Raw genomic sequence first — 16,886 nt, forward strand, 5'->3', positions numbered from 1 at the left:
TGCACTCGCAGATCTGCAAGCTCCACGCCTGCACCCAGCACCCATCCACCCTGGTGTGGGAGCACCCGCGGGGCCGGTGGCGGCAGGGGGGACGTCTGCTCGGAAAGTCAAGGTCACCCTCGGGCGAAGCGTCGGGGGAAAGCAGAGCCGGAGAGACGCTCCGGCCCGTTGCAGGGTGCTGGCGGGGGTGGCTGGCTCGGGGCACTGCCGGCCACGCGTATCAGGCGGGGACAGATGGAAGAGGTGACAGATAAGGGTCTCAGCCTGGAGAAGAAATGGGAGAGATAAGGACCCAAAGGCACTGTCCCGGCAAAGCGAGGAGGCTTGAGACCAGACTTAGCAGAGCTGGATTTAGATCCTGTAATGCAGGCTGGGCGCCCGCTCCCCACCTAAACCCCTCCTCGCCGAGGGCAAGGGGGTGAGGAAACCACTGACGTTGAACTGCAGCTACTTAGTGGGTGCAGCAGGGTTTCTGCCTGGCTCCTGAGGCAGTTGACACCCGCTGCCACCCTGGCAAGGCTGCGAGCCTTCACTTGAGAAGGTCTGACGCCGGGTGGTGGGTAGCACCGCTCGGAGGCCATCTCTGTGGGATCACGGAGGAAACACTAAAACAGGCACCGTCTGTAGGGTCTGCAGGCACACCCAGCTCTGCTGGGACCCCCTGGGAGGGTCTCTGCTCTACCACTGCCATTGGAGTCCTACAGGCTGCATACGTAACCCCCTGCAGCCTCCTCACCCTACGCCAGTGCCCTGCTTGGCCCCACGTATCTGCCACTGGAGGCAGGGAACAAGCAGGGCCAGACACAGAGCCCCATCACCAGTAGGAGCCAGGCTGGGGGCTGTCACCATGCCACCACCCTGGGCAGGACGGTGCTGGTTTGCTTGGGAAGGGGATATTTAATTGCAAAATGTCCCTTGCAGGGAGATGTAGGCTAGCAACACGGCGGGTGGGAACCAGGAGGACCTGACCTGCCCAGAGTGGCTGGCACTGGCAAGAGGCGGGCAGAGGTGACGTTTTGTCAGGGCTACGGGGGAACAAGGGTCTGACATTTTGGGTTTCACCAGCGTGCAGCCTGCCCCTTTCCTTGGGAGTCCAACTGCACCCCAGAGCACAAGTTTGGGGCTCGCAAGTCATCTGCCCTCCTCACTTGGGGAAGTCGTGCTCCCCGGCTGTTATCTTTGGCTCTTTCTCCCTTCGAGCCTTCTACTGTTTCCTCTGCAACGACGGGAACCCACAGAGTTAAAATCCCAGCTCTGGGGACACAGCATCGTGTCCAGCAGCCGGGAAAGCCGTGTCCCACATGGGTGCTCCTGCTCGGCACTTTGCAGTGCCTGCCTGCAGCCGAGGTTAATGCAGGTATTGCGGGCAAGGAATCCGAGCTGCCACGCAGGGAGCTGCTGGGGAATAGCTGCCGCGCTTTACATTCACAGCCCATCTATTTTGCAATAACTTCACCGTGATGTTCCCACGTAGACAAGCCTAAGCTAGCATAGATAATGAAATGGGTTAAAGGAGACAGGCGGAGGGAGAGGAGAGGAGCCAGCAACTGGTAGTAAATCAGGGAGAGAACGGGGTTACTTTAAATTCAAGGACTCAGTGGCAGGGCGAGTTTGGTTTATGCCAAAAGGCACAGGGTTTAGAGGGTGAGACGCAGTTTGGGAAGACAGAAGCGTCCCCTTGGCGGGGCCACCAACCTGTCTGTGTCCCCATCACCCCCTGTCCCGCTCCTCCCCGTGCCTGCCCCGTGGGTGTCACTGGGATTAAGCACAGCCAAGGGCACCCATCCTGGGTGATAAAGGGCAATCGGGGGACCCCGAGGGAGCTGCCGGCTTGGCAGGGCATGCAGCGGGCTCTGCTCCACGGGGGAAAGGTCCTGCTCGTGGTCAGGGCCCGGGGGGGACCCAGCTGCTGTGACTCCCCCACCTTTGGCACGGGTTTCGAGGCAGTCCAAACAAGCTAATTAAATCCTGCTCTGCTTAATCAGAGCCATTGAACACCAGTCAGAAGAAATTAATCCTGTGTTTTATTAGATGCTGTTTGAAGTCGCGTTTGGCACCTCATCCTCGGTTCTCATCTCCTTCTGGGGAAGGAAGAAGGACATCTGTGGGGAAGAGCGAGGGTGCAGCAGATGGCAGCGGGGATGATTCAGGGGCTGGGGAAGGAGCTGTGACTCCAGCGGCGCCCCTGGGGCGGGGGGGGACACACATAGTGGGGGGGGAGACGAGACACCTCTTCCTGCATCCCACGGCCCACCCCCTCCCCGTGGCTGAGAGCCTGGAGCCAGGCAGGCGTCCCGAAAAATCCATGTTCCTCCGCGCGGCACGCAAATGGCTCCGCTCGATCGGTCCCACCGCAATTAAAGCACGCGGAGCGTTAATATGCAACGTGGAGAGGCCACTCTTCCCACAGCTACTCCCTCCCAAACCTGTCCTTCCTGCTGCGCATCCCTGCCCACGGGGAGCCTGCCCACAGGGATCCCACAGCAATTGTGCCTTCCCCCTCGCTGTGCCCGGGGGACGCTGCCTTTTCCCCCCTCCCCAGCACCTTCTCCTGCCCTCGGGCTCGGCAGAGCCGGGCTCTGGCAGGTACCCGCCAGGTGGGTGCTGCAACGTGGCCCCGGCTGGGAGAAATCCACAGGTTAAAACAACCAGCTGGGCTCTTGGGTTGGGGGTTTTTCATGAATTCTGGTGTTTTCGTTGCTGCAACCCAAGAAAATCTCCCGAGGAAGGGAAATCCCAGCGGAATAAGGTGGCCCACAGGTCACCCTCCAAGCCTTGGGAGCGCTCAGCGGCCTTGGTACGTCCTCCTGCAACTTGGCTAGACAGAGCTGCTGGCTGCGGGTGTGGGGAGTTCTTTATTTTTTTTTTTCTTAAATTTCCTGTCACAACTTGCGTTAAAACTTTGCAGAGCCACTTAATTGCATTCTGTGGTGGTGATGATACGAAATTAGTCTCCCTTCTGATCTTTAGCTAAGTTAGTCTAAAGCACCGGCTTATAATTTGCTCTAATCACCGGGTCGCGGGAGATGCGAAGGCAGGGCTGGTGCCTGCTGAATTCACACGGGGCCCGGAGTTTCTGCCCTCGCTGGGCCGGTGTTTAGCAGCTGGCAGGTCGGGCTCTGCCAATATTGATATTTTATTTTGGGGACGCTTACGGGACGCTCTCCCTCAACCGCTCTTCTCAATCTCCCCCAGCAGCAGCCAAGAACTAGAGCTGGTCTGGAGGAGAGGAGGAGAGCTGAGGGGGCTTCCCGCCCCCCCCCCCCCGTAAGCCACTCTGTCCCCTGAGCTCCTCGGGGACGTCCTCCCCTCCCACTGCAGACCAGCAATCCCGCTGCTGAGGAGGCAGAGATTCCGGCTCCCACCGCATTTCCCTGCTCTAGCTTCACGTCCCAAATGACCCCAGGGGTCAGGGAGAGGAGGCAGCTGGGTTTTGTCTGCTCACCTACCCCAGAAAATCAACGAGTTAAAAGAAAACAAGCTCCCGATGAACAGGAGCGGGGCAGGGCGATATTCTGGGCAGGGAGAGGCCCTTTTGCTGCCGAGGGCTCGGCGCCAATCACGCCAGCGGCAGTAATGCTTTCCACCTCCACGCAGAAGGTACAGAATACGAGGGTATTATTTTTAACCGGGGATATTGAGTGAATATCTCACGTGCTGCTGGAGGGTCAAATTTATCCCATAGCCTCAGTCCCTGGGGAGGCTCCCGGTTATTTTTGAGCCCATCAGAGGAGCAGAGGGACGCGAAGGCTCGGGAGACACAAAGTCTGGGATTTGTCTGGCCTGGCCCTCCGGTCTCTGCCGCAGAGGCGTGCAGGGAGCAGAGTCCCCAACGCCCGTCTCGTCGTCTCCACCGTCACCCCGGCCCTCACCCCGCGAAGCAAAACTCGCGCAACGCGCCAGGTTTTCTCTTTCCAAAGAGAGGATCTCAAAATGCCTTCAAGTTTTGATCCTTTTCGACCTACCGCATTGCAAGGAGATTATTCCCCCCCGCCCCCCGTTTGTTTTAAACCTTGCTTTAAAGCGAGTTTAGCCCTGCTCAGGCAGGTCCCGATGGCCGTGAACATTCCCACGGGGTGCAGCAGCACTACCCGCCGCCGGAGGAGTTACTCCTACACCCCGCGGCTCCCCACGCCGGCACCCCGAGCCTCCCTGCCCTCGCAGGCGGGTTGCCGGGCCCACACGGCCCTGCTCAAACTCCTCAAGCTGTTCAGCGTTTTGCAGGATGAGGCTCGATGCGTGTCACCACCCCGCTTTTAACGATCAGGAACTAATCACACAACCCCTACCCAGCGCGCAGCCTCCAACCCCGCCGTTTTTTTGTGAGGCGAGCCATTTTGGAAGGTAGAGGTGAGGCCGGGGCAGGGGAAGAACTCTTTTGAAGCCCTTATTTTTTGTGCTGCTCCAACATCTGTTCGCGTGGAAACTGCCCCCAGAAGCCGGGAGTGCTGGTTAGCTGGGTGGGCTCCTGCCTTCCCGTCAAAACGGCACAAAGCCCAGCCCCCTCGAAAGCGGGGCTGCAGCATGGCCTTGCCCAAGCCCGCGGCAGAGCCCTGGTGAGGGGCAGAAGGGCTCCCCACAGCCCCCTCCGGGGCACCCCAGCGTGGCGGCGGGGCCGGCACCCCCCCAGCCCAGGCCCGAGCACCACCCTGCCCTCCCCGGCGCCACGGGGGTGCCTTCCCCCCCTTGTTTTTAAGGGCAGCGAGGCCCCACCGCGAGCCTCGCCCCGTGACTGGAGGCGCTGAAGCTGGCAGCCGGGGGAGCGCCGGCCCCGGGCGCCCCCAGGGCTCCTCACAGCCAGGGCCGCCTCGCCCTGAGGTAACCGCCCGCAGCGCGGGGCCGGCGGTGCGCGGCGCCGGGCGGGACCCGCCGGGGCCGGGCCCGGAGGCGGTGGGAGGGGGGGGCCGGGCTGGTCCCCGCCCCCTCGCCACCTCCGGCCCGTCCCCGGCGGGTCCCGCCCGGCGCCGCGGCCAGAGGCAGCGCCCGCCCGGCCGCACCGACGCCGCTTCCCCCCACCGCCGCCTCCTCCTCCCCTTCACCGCCCGGCGGGCGGTTTCAAGGCCCCCCCTTCCGAGGTCTCCGCCGCGCCGGCCAATCAGCGGCCGCTGCGCGCCGCGGCCCGGCGCCTTAAAGGGCCACGGCGCGGCAGCGGGCCGGGGGGGCGGCGCTGCCTGCGGGCCGGGCCGGAGGGGGGGACTCTAGGACCTGCGCGGCGCCGTTCTCCCGCCCTCCTTCCCCGCCGCGGGAGGCCGCCCGCCGCCTCCGGAGAGGGGGCGTGGCGCGGGTCGACCCCGCCCTCCCTCGGCGGTGATTGGCGAGAGCTAGCGCCCGTCGGCGGGGGGGGGGCGGTGCCCGGCGCGGCCACGTTCGGGTGCGCGGCCAGCGGCGCGGCGGGCGCAGCGAGCGGCGGCGGTGGGCGCGGGGCGATGGGGGCGCGGCGGCGGCCGGCGCTCTGACAGCCCCCGGCGCTCCCTCGGCGGCGGGCACAGCGGCTCCCGGCGGCGGCGGCGGCGGCGGCGGGCGGCGGCCGCCCCCCTCCTCCTCGGCGCGGACCATGTTCGCCAAAGGGAAGGGCTCGGCGGTGCCCTCGGACGGGCAGGCGCGGGAGAAGTAAGCGCGGCGGCGGCGGCGGCGGGGGGAGCGGGGCGGCGGCGGGGCGGCTTTGTGCGGGGTTAGCGGCGGGGGGGTGGTGTGTGGGGTGTGTGTGCGCTGCTCCTCCTCCCGCTCCTCTTTCCCCGCCGCCGACCCGCCGCTCGGCTGTTGCAGGCTGGCGCTGTACGTCTACGAGTACCTGCTGCACGTCGGCGCCCAGAAGTCGGCGCAGACCTTCCTGTCCGAGGTGAGCCCCGCCGCCCCCCGCGCCCTTTGTGCGCCGCCGCCGCACGCACGCCCGCCCTCCATCTTGCGCGGGGCGGCGGCGGCGCCGGGGGGTCGCCGCGCGTGGGGGCCCACGCCCACTCGTGACCACCCCCCCCACCCCTCCACACCCCCCCCCACACCCCCCGCCTTCCTCTCGCCCGCAGATCCGGTGGGAGAAGAACATCACGCTGGGCGAGCCCCCCGGCTTCCTGCACTCCTGGTGGTGGTAAGTGCTGGGGGGGGGGACGGCGCCGACCGTCCAGGCGGGTGCCCGTGGCGGGTGGGAGCCCCCGAGCTGTCCGCCGGCCCCGCGGTGGGTGGGTGGGTTCACTGGGGTGTGGGGGGGGGGATCCCCCGGCGAAGCGGGACCCCACGGGGCAAAGCCCCGGCGACGGCGTGAGTCAGCACCGGCTCGCCGAGCCCCACGCCGCCCCGGCTCCTCGCTCCCCGCGGGGCGTCGAGGCGCGGCGGAGCCTCCCCCGGCCCCACGGGAACGGGCTGGAGGCGGCGGGCCGGCAGACAGGCCCCCGGGGCGGCAGCGGCAGCCGCAGCGGGGCCGGAAAGCTGCCGTGGGCGGCCGCAGGGACCGAGTTGTGGCGGGGCCACTGGGGCGCCCGGGGGAAAGCAGGAGGAGGTGGCAGGATGGCCGCGAGGGCTGGAGAAGTTACCCCTCCGAGGCTGCTTTTTCCCCTTAAAACAACCCCCTGTCACCCATCCTGGGCGCAGCAGCGCCGGGTCGGGCACTTCCAGAGGTCCGAGCGGCGTCGAGCTCGGCTGCGCGGCCGGATCCGGGCGAGGTCCCCTCCCCGCCCGTGGGCCCCGTGGGGTGGGAAGCTGCTCACCTCCGGTGACCCCCTGTCTCGCTGCGCCAGCCCTGATGAGTAACTGCCTCCTCTCTTGACTTTCTCCGCCACGCAGCGTGTTTTGGGACCTTTACTGCGCAGCTCCCGAAAGGCGAGACACTTGTGAACATTCGAGTGAAGCGAAAGCCTTTCATGATTACGTGAGTAACAAGTTTCTAATCCTCGCGGTAATTACGGCGTTGGGGAGCTCCGGCTTCTCCGGTGCATCGACGTAACCCACTGGCAAAAGCATGTGTTGTTTTTTTTGTTTTTTTCGTTGTGTTTTTTTTTTTAACCAACAATGTTCTGATTTGACTGAACAGTATTTCATAATGTTGCAATTATGTAAATTAGCTCAGATCCTTATCTTAAGCACTTAAAGGCATTCAGGCTACTGGTAGAATTAAGCAGTTTTGTATAGCGATGGACAACAAAGCGTTTTACTAGAGGATCGATGGTGAGATACTTCATGCTGAGGACATCTCAAAGGGTGGGCAGTGGTTGGATTGTGGTGGGGAGGAGGGAGGGATTCCCCAAAATGCCCCAGTGAATATCTCCCTGCCTTTAGCAAGGCTGGGGGCTTCCTTGGTTGTCCGAGTCGTCCCTCAAAACCAACAAGTTGAAGGTGTTTGCTCGTTGAAGGTGGTGTTGCAGACGCCCCCCTTGGTTGAGGGTGTGCATCTTGGCTGGCAGTGGTTTGGGTCCTTCTCTGCAGGGGTGTTAGTGTGACCCCGGGATAACCCTCCTGGGGCGGGATGCCTCCTAAAAAAATTCTTCCTGGGGAGAGCGTGTGGCGTGTCGGCTCTGGTGGGCGACGGGTGGGCTGCCCGCTCCCGTCCTGCGCGCATCGCCCGCATCCGCAGCGTCGGGAGGAATTTGCATCAAAGGATTAGTCACCTGGCTGCGGGCTTGGACCCCAGTCAAGTGAGTTTAAACCCTGTAGCAGGAGCTGGTTTTGTCTGCTCCGGGGAGCCTATGGTATGGAAACCATTTTTCCTCCCTTCCCGAGTTTCTCGTTGCCTCAACATGCCTGGTTTGGGATGCACGAGGGTTTGTTGGCGAGCAGCGCCGGGCGAGCGTCTCGGGGACCTCCGCGACGCTCCTGCGTGCCGGTGCTGGACGCAGCGATCACCCCGGGGTGCGGGCAGCGCCGGGCGGCCGCAGAGCCTCGGCTGCCTGCTGGGCTGCCTCTCCTCTCTGCCCAGGGTGGAAAGATGCCCATCCCGCTGGGGCTGGGGGGAAGTGAGTCTGGGTATCTATTTGCTAGGTGGGGGTTTGTCTGTCTGTCTGTCCCTCCCTGCGGCCGCTCTCTGCATTGCTTGTTTTTACTGGGTCAGATTAAGATGGTGAACTCCTGAACTGAGGGTCAGAGCTGACAACTGGCGGCGCATCTACTGGTGCTCAGCTTGGCATGGGAAGCTGCTCGCTTCCTGGGTGTTTTGGGCCAAATTCTGCCTTTTTTGGAGCCCAGTCGGGACAGCAGGCTCATCAGGAGCAAGGCAAAGGTAGATCTTCAGGCAACAAAGCCGCAGGTGAAGATAACATTAACAACCAAGACCTGGTAATGCTTCGTTCACAGCGGTCTCCTCCATCGTGTCTGAGGATTTAGTGTATTTAGAGAAATTAATCTTTTTTTAGCTTGGTAATAACTCTAACAATAGTCCTGAGTGCATTAGATGATTCGCATAAACTTCTTTAATACATGTTGCTTTAAGCTTACAGTAAATAGACACAGTCCTGATTGTTTTTAATTCTCAGTGTAATGCAGTTTTGTAACAGCCCCAAGTGCTTTACCTTTTGGGTTTTACCCAAAAGACTCGTAAGAAGGTTTTTTTGCTCCCCTTCCCCTTGACTTGGTGGCACTTGTTTGGTTTCCCTCGGCATGTTTTGGTCTTAAAACAGGGTTGTGCTTCTGCCCGGCGTGGCCAGTGACGGATGGCACGGTCCTTTGCCAAGGAGTAGTGTTTTCCTGGCACGTCGTGTACTTTACAGGGTGAGGGACCTACCCAGCCAAAACTTAAATATTGACCAAAGAACCGGGTGATAACTGGGGGAGTGTGAATAGCGCCTTGTTTCTCACCAGCCCCTGGGCTGGAGCAGGCTGCCGGGGTACCGGTGAGCGCTGTGGCCAGCCTCACTGATGGGTTTTTCTCAAGCACCAAAACCCCACAACCCATCAGCGGCGTGTGGCAGCTAAAAATGGGGTATGAGCGCTGAAGGGGGCTGGACCAGTGAGTCATGAATCCCTTCATATGGTGGTTGTGGTTAAAAATACCTTGATATAAGTCTTGCCCCAGATTGGTAAAGCATCGTATTTACACTTGGCCAACGCTGGGCAGTGTCTGTGCAGGCAGCTCAGCGTTTGCCTGAAATACGGTGTTTGTTTACCCAAAGGCGACGTTTTGACCGTGCCACTCTCGGGACAAAGCGGGGATGCTCTGGGAGCGGCGCAGCAGTGCCGGGCCGGCCGGGGTTTGGCACGTTGCCCTCCCGTAGCCGGTGCCGGAGGGGTGCTCGCCCAGGAGACGCGTCTTTGGGAGGAGGAGCAGTGCGCCTCGTTAGTGGGGTGCTAACGGCGAGATGGGCATGCTGCGTCATTTCCACTTCATTTCCCAGCCTAACCCTATGAAAACTATTAGGAGCAGCAGGACAAATCACCAACTTCCCCCTCCAGTTTTTAACATTTAACCCTTTAGTAAGGAAAATAAAGGAGAAATCCTACCCCTCTGGGTTTTTTTGGGCAACCCTTGAAAGGCGTGGGCTCTTGCAGTGGCTTAGGAATATTGCTTTTTACCTTTCTCCTGAGGTTTTTGTCCTAAGACAGGACAAAAGGCTGCTGGGATTCAGCAGACGTGCTTGTTGGGAGAGAGGTGTTGGGAGCAGGGATACACCCGGCATGGGCGCGAGGAATGCCACGCTTCCCTTTCCTTCCGTCTCCGTCACGGCTGCGAGTTAACACAACTAACGAGTTGTGCTGGTTGGAGGGTTATTAGTCAGCCTCTCCCACCTGAATCAAAAGAGTTTATCCAAGTTAACAGCGCCACGAGCACCCGTCGACTCCTAAAACTCAACCTGTAGCTGTTGATTTGGGGTCCGCTGCTGGGCGAAGCCCCGAGGCGAACGCACCGGCGTTACGGGGCGCTCCCACGGCCGGCGCGGTTGCAACGGGATCGCTCGGCATGACAGGGGATTTCAGCCGCCGCGTTATCTGCGAATTGGCCGATGGCTGGTCGCAGTTGAGCATTTCAACGCCATGAAAGCCAATACAATTTGAGTTAGCGGTGATGACTGCCAGTTTAAATACCGCAGTGAATTTCTGTCAAAGAGGTAATACATAGAAAGGGGAATTGCAGAAAACTTGATCACCAGAACCACTTCAGTCGATTTTGGCCTCCAGCTACAGAAAATGAACTTAAATCTAGTTGACTGTTGCTACATACTTTTTGTGGTATTGCTCTGCCTGCTCAGAGCTTCAATGTGCAGGAGAGAAAAATCAGGGTAGCCTTTGGCTGCCAGAGACTTTGACTTCATCCTTCCCTCTGCTCCTCTCTCAGAAGGACCCACACTTGGGAGCACTTGAAATGCTGTTTTGTTTGCAATGCAAGATCTACGGAGTGGTGGCTTCAACTTGCCATTAATGCAAAGCATTGATTGATTTTTTTTTTTTTTTTTTTTTTTTAACTTTGGAAAGCTGCTGCAGTTCTTTTTAACTTGGGTCTGGAAGGATGCTTTGCTGCAGCGGGGGTGGTCACTGCTGCAAAGGTGGTGGTTGGTCTGGGAAAAGATGGTATATCTCGTGTCTTCCCATCCTGGTTGGGGACAAACAGGGCTCCTCCTTGTTCCCCACCATCTCAAACAGTTCCCTTTGGATTGAGATCTTGGTGAGGGGGTTTCTGAAGCCCCTGGCGTTGGATGGATGTAGCGTTCTGCCTTGCTAGTTTTGACGGGCAAGACTGCTCCATGGGGAACCCAGTGAAACCCAAGGAGCTGGAAGGGTTTTGGCCTGTTGGCAGCACATGCTGGGGGTGTCACCCAGGCACTGGAGTTTGAACCCTAAACCCAGCCATTTCACCCCCTGTAAGTGCCCTTCCAGCCCCGCTTTGGAGATGAGGCATGGGCAGTGGTCCTTCTCTGCTGGATCTGCCCATCACACCCTGGCTGGCTGTGGGACAGGCAGCGCGTCCCAGGATCACTGCCTGAGTGTCCCCGAGCTGCTGGGGGTCATCTCCTCACTGTCACAGCATCTTCTGCTTGCTGGGGTCTGTGTGGCACCTCAGCAGGCAAGATGGCTGCGTGGGACCCCTCCTGGGAGGAGATGCTCTACATGCTTGAGGGTCTCAGTGTGACTGTTGCCTCTCCCATGCCCGGCTGTTGTCTTCTTCCAGTGAACACTCTGAGACTCTTGGTCCAAGCATCCACAGCTGTGTGGAGTGGGTGTGGGACCAGCAAGTGTGGTGGTGGTGGTCCATGGACACTTCTGCAGTGGTGGTGGTGGTCCGTGGACACCTCTGCAATGTGCCCTTTGCAGCCAGTGTATTACAAACATATTGCATAGGAGAGCAGGTGTTTTGGGGGCAAGTTTGGTGCAATCAGGGGACAGAGGTTTGGAACACCTTTGTGTGGTCCCTGGGAGCCCACATGGGCGTTGCCTGAGCCCTGGGCACAGACTCAGCCAGCAGCACACACAGCTCCATCCCACCTCTGCACGGGACCGTGCTCTGTCTGGGCTCCATCCAGCTCCACTCTGCAGGGACAGGGTTCTCTGGTAGGTAACCGGAGAGAGGAGTTTCCTTCGGGAGTGGCAGGCTGCCAGGAGCAGCTGCAAAACTCCACATCACTTCAAAAAAAAAAAAAAAAAAGAGAATAAATACAGAAATTACCTCTCCCGGCAGCACGCTGGGCTCAGCCTTCCCTCCCAGTTTAGGGTAGTGTGCCCATCCAGCCTGCGAGCCCGAGTGTCCTGTAAACCCTGCTTTTACTGGAGCGCCATGCAAAGCTGGATTAGTTTAATTTTATATTTTAAACAATATCTGCTGTCGTGATGGAGCGACCTCCGCTGCGGCGCTTCCCGCTGCCCGGCAGTGGGACCGGGGCGTTCCAGAGCGGCACCTTTCCATGGGTGGTGCCGGTGGAGAAGCCGTCGGCACGAAACTGGAGGTCAGAGCCCAGAGCTTATGTCTTAGTCTTTGACTGGGGAGCCTAAATATTTATCCTGTTCTGTCCCTAATGAAAACAAATTGTCAACAGTTGTTCAGTAACTGACTAAATTAAAATCTGTAATTAGTCAATTAGATTAAAGAGTTGGCACAACCTGATTGTATCATGCTGGTTAGGTTATTAAGAGAAAGGGTGTGATTTTTAATTACTGAATGCTAATTTTGACAGTTTCAAATGGAAACAGACGTTCCCCCCCTCCACCCCACCCCGAGTGCCTCTGCAAAAGTAAGGCAGGGGATGGATTTTATGTCAACAAATGGTGTGAAGATGCAAAGTTTCTCCAGCTTCCATCCGGGAGGGGTTTCTGTGGAAAAGCTGGGGGTGGGACGGGAGAAGAGGAGAGGATTTATTTCTTCAGTCCTGGCTGATGATGGGAGGGCAGCTCGGGGTTGATGCCATGGGCAGGGATCCCCTGCACCCCTGGGTGCTGTGGGGGTGTGTGCTTGGGTGCTGCCCAGGGAGGTCCCCACCTTGCCATCCCCATCTCTCATCTCAGTGCAGCCACAAGGCAAATTAGAGTTTTTCATATTTTCTGTGGGGTTTTTGTATTTTTTTTTTTTTCTTTTTAATATCACACCCCCCCCACCCCCCACCCCGTGTTCAAGAGGGGCCAGCTCCCGGTGGCAGGCAAAGCCCACAGTGGGGAGGAGGAGGAGGAAGGCCTTGCGTGGCGAGCGCGCCATCCCATTGTTTGCCCCGGCGGCGCCACGGCCACGTGGGCGAGCTCGGTGAGGCCAGCGAGGGGACCCGCCGGCGCGGTGGGCTGCAGGGGGGGTGGCCGCCCCCGGCAGATGCTCAGCTCCGGGCGAGCACAAAGCTCGCAGCCCTGCCCTCCCTTGCTTTCCGGGGTCCCTTCGAAGGAACAAAGAGGGCGAGGGGCCGCGAGCCGCCGTGCTGTGCCGTGTGCCGGGGACGCTGGCCGGCACGGGGGGGCTCCCCGTCCTGCTGCGACGGGCAGCGGGGAGGTTCGTGAGGTCAGGACGCGGTGTATTGGGTACGAGTGAGGCTTTCCTGTTCTCCTGATCATTTCCTTCCTTACCTTGGAAACTTGGATTTTCTCCTACCTTTTGTTCCCTATTTTTCTCTTGTAAAGCCGTTCCTGGATCTATTGGAAACAGCTGCCAGAGCTGGTCCTGGGGAGCGGGCGGGGGGCTCCGGCTCCTTCTCCTCTTTCACCGTGCACGCCCCCACGGCAGAGCCAGCACCACCTAAATGGCACCCGGCTGCGCAAAACCCTCACTGATGGGGTGTGGGGTGGGGGTGCTTAAGAGAGAAGCTGGGGGAGCGGCTGCAGCGGTGTTTGGTCCTGTTTTTCCTTGGGATCCGTATAAACAGAGGGACTGGTGGAGGGAGAGATGTTCCCCTGGTGCATCCCATCCCCCCCCGATGGCGGGGGTATCCCTGTGAGCATCACACAGCCGCCTCACCAGCACCCAGCTCGGGGGTCAGGTTGTGAAACTCCCGCTGAGGCTCCTGCTCAGCCCACAGCCACGTCCCCCCTTATTTCCCAGCAGCTTCTCCCTCCGAGTTCTGACCCTGCAGATCCCTGAGGGGAGACTCCCCCCGGGGCTGGGGGGCTCGGCGGGACGGAAGCAGTGCTTTCCTCCAGGCTAGTGGGGAACAAAACTAGCTCTTTGCAAGTAAACAAATACCTCGCCTCCGCCTTGGTTTGGGGTTGATCTTGGGTTTTTTGTTTGTTTTTTTTTTTTTTCTTCTCTCAAAACTCCTGCTCGTGGCCACAAGTGCCAGGAGCTGAGTTCAAAGCTACAGCTGTGCAGTCAAGGGGGATTTCCAAAATACTCAGCGGCTGCTTGTGGGTGCTGCTTCCCACGCGTGGTGGGATCCAGCTGCCCCCGCCTCCCCCCTGCCACCTCCCTGCTCCCCATCCCCGCATCCCGCGGTGGTGACGGCCATCGTCCGTGCCCAGCCGGGGCGAGAAGGGCACCCGCTGGGGCTTTGGGTGAGGTTTGGGCATGCGTGGGGTGCAGCTCCCCCTGCGGTAAGGCCAGCTTTTCTTTTGTCTCAGGTTTGTGCCTTTAAACCATACATCTTTCTTGGAGAAGAGGAGAAATACCCGCTCTCCTGCCTGAGTTTTAACGCTGTGTGCACGGAGGCTGCTAACATCAGAATTAAGCAAAATATATAGGTCTCTGTGTGTGTATATATATATATATGCAATTATATCTACACAGTATGCTGAATTAAGATAGACACATGGATATAGATATAGGTGCATGTGCCTGTATATTTGGCGCGTGGTTGGGGCGGCAGAGCAGAGCAGAGCAGTGCTTCACACCCGGCCACCGAGCGCTCTCCCACCTGCCGTACTCTTCCTCCTCCGTGGCCATCGCCACCACCACCAGAAGCTTTTAGCGAGGTGATTTCCACCTCCACGTGGAAGGCTGCGGGGTCCGTCTGTCCGTCCGTGTGCGAGGCAGCGCCGCTGCAGCCTGCTGCCTCAAGATAAAGTGCAAAGGAAGACCTCTGGCTGTGTCTTAAGCTAACATTTTCTTTTTAATTATTTTTTTTTCTTAATGTTTCTGCATCAACCCTTGAACATTTGATCTGACGCTTCTCCTCCCGGGGTGCGATGGCTTTCTGTAGTGAAAATGAGCTCTTGCTGCCCCTTCTGCTTGCCTCAAACAGGGTCTGGGGTGGGGGGTTTTCCCTCCTATTTTCCCTGGATTTTGACTGATTTCTTACAACCTCACAACGCTGAGCTTACAACTGTAATTGGGATTTTTTGGCTACAAACTGAAGCAGAGGATACACAGCAGCAGCTCTGGCTTGCCAGTGAGCTCCACCTGCCCGGCACGGCTGGGGTGCCGGCATCCCATGGCATTCCCAGCAGGCATGCCTGCCCACAGCCAGTCCCTTCTTCCTTCCGTGGGTTTTCTCCTGCCCCAGCCCCCACCTGTGCTGCTGCCATTGCACCCAGGGCACCTGGTCCAGCACCGATGGGTGCCCACCAAGGCGAGCGGCTGGCTGGCATCCCCATTCCTCCTGAAACAGGCTTGCTGCAAGGGTGTCCCAAGCCTTGGCTTTGCTTATTTATTCATTTCTGGCAACTGTAAGGGGGGAAAAGCCCTTGCATCACCCTCATGGGCAGCCAGCAGTGCCCAGCTCTGCCCCTCCAGGCAGGCAGGGAGCAGCTGCCTGCCCTGAGCTGTGCCTTGCAGCTCAGCTTCTGGGCTGGGGAGGAGCTGGCAGCTCGGTTTGTTGTTTTGGGTGGGTTTTTCGGGTTTTTTTTAAGTGAAAGAAAGGCGGTGTACACCGAGGAAGGGGGCAGGGTGCTTCCTTGCAGCGTGTCTTGGTTTGGGGTGGGCAGATAAGGCTGTGCTATCGTGCTTGGCTCTGCTCCCCTGCCAGAGCCTGGCAGGGCACCCTCCTTGCCCTCCTGCTATGCTCAGCCCTCGCTGGGTGCTCGTCCCTGTTGTTGGGGGGAGCCCCATTGGAATGAGGGCAACCTACGGGGTGCCAGGGAGCCCCTGCATCCCCCTGTCTGGGAGCAATACTTGCAGGAAGGAGGAGGAGGAGGGAAGAGGTGCTTCCCACCCCCTCGGCTCCTTTCTGCGGGAGAGCTGTGCAGCTGGTGGGGTGTAAATCACACCCGGCCTCCCCCCACGCTGCTGCCCATCTGCCTGTGGGTGGGGAGGTGGAAGCGGAGGAGGGGTTGTGGCTGCTAGCAGCACTGGGGTGACTCCCCATCACAGCTTCAGCCCCCCCTTGCGCCCCTCCTGCATCTCTGGAAGCTCTGGGAGGGTGCTCATTTCTCCCCAAGAAGCAGACCCCAGGTCTGCTGGTGGTGATGGAGACCCTTTGGCTGTTGGGATCTTTCTCTGCCAGGCGTGAACCAGGAGATAGGTCTGGTTTTGTAAGACTCTGCTGGGGTCTGGTTTGAGGCAGGGGCAGCCACGCTTTGGAACACTTGGTCTCACCAGGGGGAGCTTTCAGCAGGGGTGTGCTTGGTGGGGTATGGCTGGGGATGAAGATGGGAGCTCACGAGGAAGCAAACGCTGGTTCACATTGCACGCAGGCATCTTCAGCCCAGCTCAAGTGTGATTTTCCATGGAAAAACCCAAACCAGTTGGTTTCGTTTTATCCTGGGCATCACAGCACTGATAACACCCAGGTGCTTCACGCCTTTGCCAGGCTCCTCTGGAGAGAAGGTCCAGGCTGGGGCTCCCAGGGCTCGTTTCATCATTAAAAACACATTTACTTGCTTGTCCGGGAGTCCTTCAGGGTGTCGTGGCACGTCCTGACAGCTTGTCTGTCCTTACCTGCAGTCATCAAGGAGTTTTCAACATGACTTATATAAAGCCTTTGTACTTGGATTGCTCCACTGTGCTGCACAATGGCTTCTTTGTCATCCTGCCAGCTAATTAATTTTAACTTTTACCGTTGCTTCAGCATGGTGCACCGTCCGCCTGGTCCATTTGAAGCTTCCCCCCCACCTTAAGTGTTTTCCAAGCAGTTTGACTTGTTGCTGCTGAACACGGGAGAAACCAGCTGGCCCCGCTGGTGCTCACCTTCTGGAGAAGGAGCTGCCCTCATGCTGCTGCCAGAGCCAGGGGTGGTGAAGAAAAAGCCATTAGGAGGCTCAGGTTTTCTCCAGTGGCTTGTTTCTCCTGGCTGGCAGCTGAAGGTCCCCCTGGAGAATATCCTCTGATGAAAATAACAGGCTCTTGCTCCCCGGCCAGCGCTTGGCACCGCGTGCATCTTGCAGCCAGAGGCGAAAGCCTTGGCTGCGTCTTCAGGACAAAAGCCCTCATGCTCGGGAATGTACGTGCGCTGGGACGTGACAGTGGTTATTTCTGGAGGGTTAGGCTCTGTTTGGTTGTGTGCTGGAAACCAGGTGTTTTTCCTTTGCATCCTGTGAGCAGACATCTGCGGCATTGGCTCCAGGTCCCACCACAGCATCCCTGGTGCAGGGGCAGCTCGCCGCTGGTACCCGCCAGGATGCTGGCG

General features: G+C 59.3%; 1 protein-coding gene across 24 annotated transcripts in view; it reads left to right on the forward strand.

Annotated features, from left to right (window-relative positions):
- Window positions 1-5,476: 5,476 nt before the first annotated feature.
- SSBP3 (single stranded DNA binding protein 3) overlaps window positions 5,477-16,886 on the forward strand; it is a 54,479-nt gene continuing 43,069 nt past the window's right edge. For 21 of the 24 annotated variants that reach the window (XM_074906136.1, XM_074906134.1, XM_074906135.1 and 18 more), the window contains exons 1-4: window positions 5,477-5,610; window positions 5,767-5,839; window positions 6,024-6,085; window positions 6,778-6,862. In XM_074906136.1, the coding sequence (XP_074762237.1) occupies window positions 5,555-5,610; window positions 5,767-5,839; window positions 6,024-6,085; window positions 6,778-6,862 (276 nt within the window). In that variant the 5' untranslated portion in view covers window positions 5,477-5,554. The remainder of the gene's footprint in view (window positions 5,611-5,766; window positions 5,840-6,023; window positions 6,086-6,777; window positions 6,863-16,886) is intronic. The other 3 variants (XM_074906151.1, XM_074906158.1, XM_074906143.1) reach the window with 2 other exon arrangements.

The sequence above is a fragment of the Athene noctua genome, chromosome 5 (assembly GCF_965140245.1).
Source record: "Athene noctua chromosome 5, bAthNoc1.hap1.1, whole genome shotgun sequence".
NCBI lineage: Eukaryota > Metazoa > Chordata > Aves > Strigiformes > Strigidae > Athene > Athene noctua.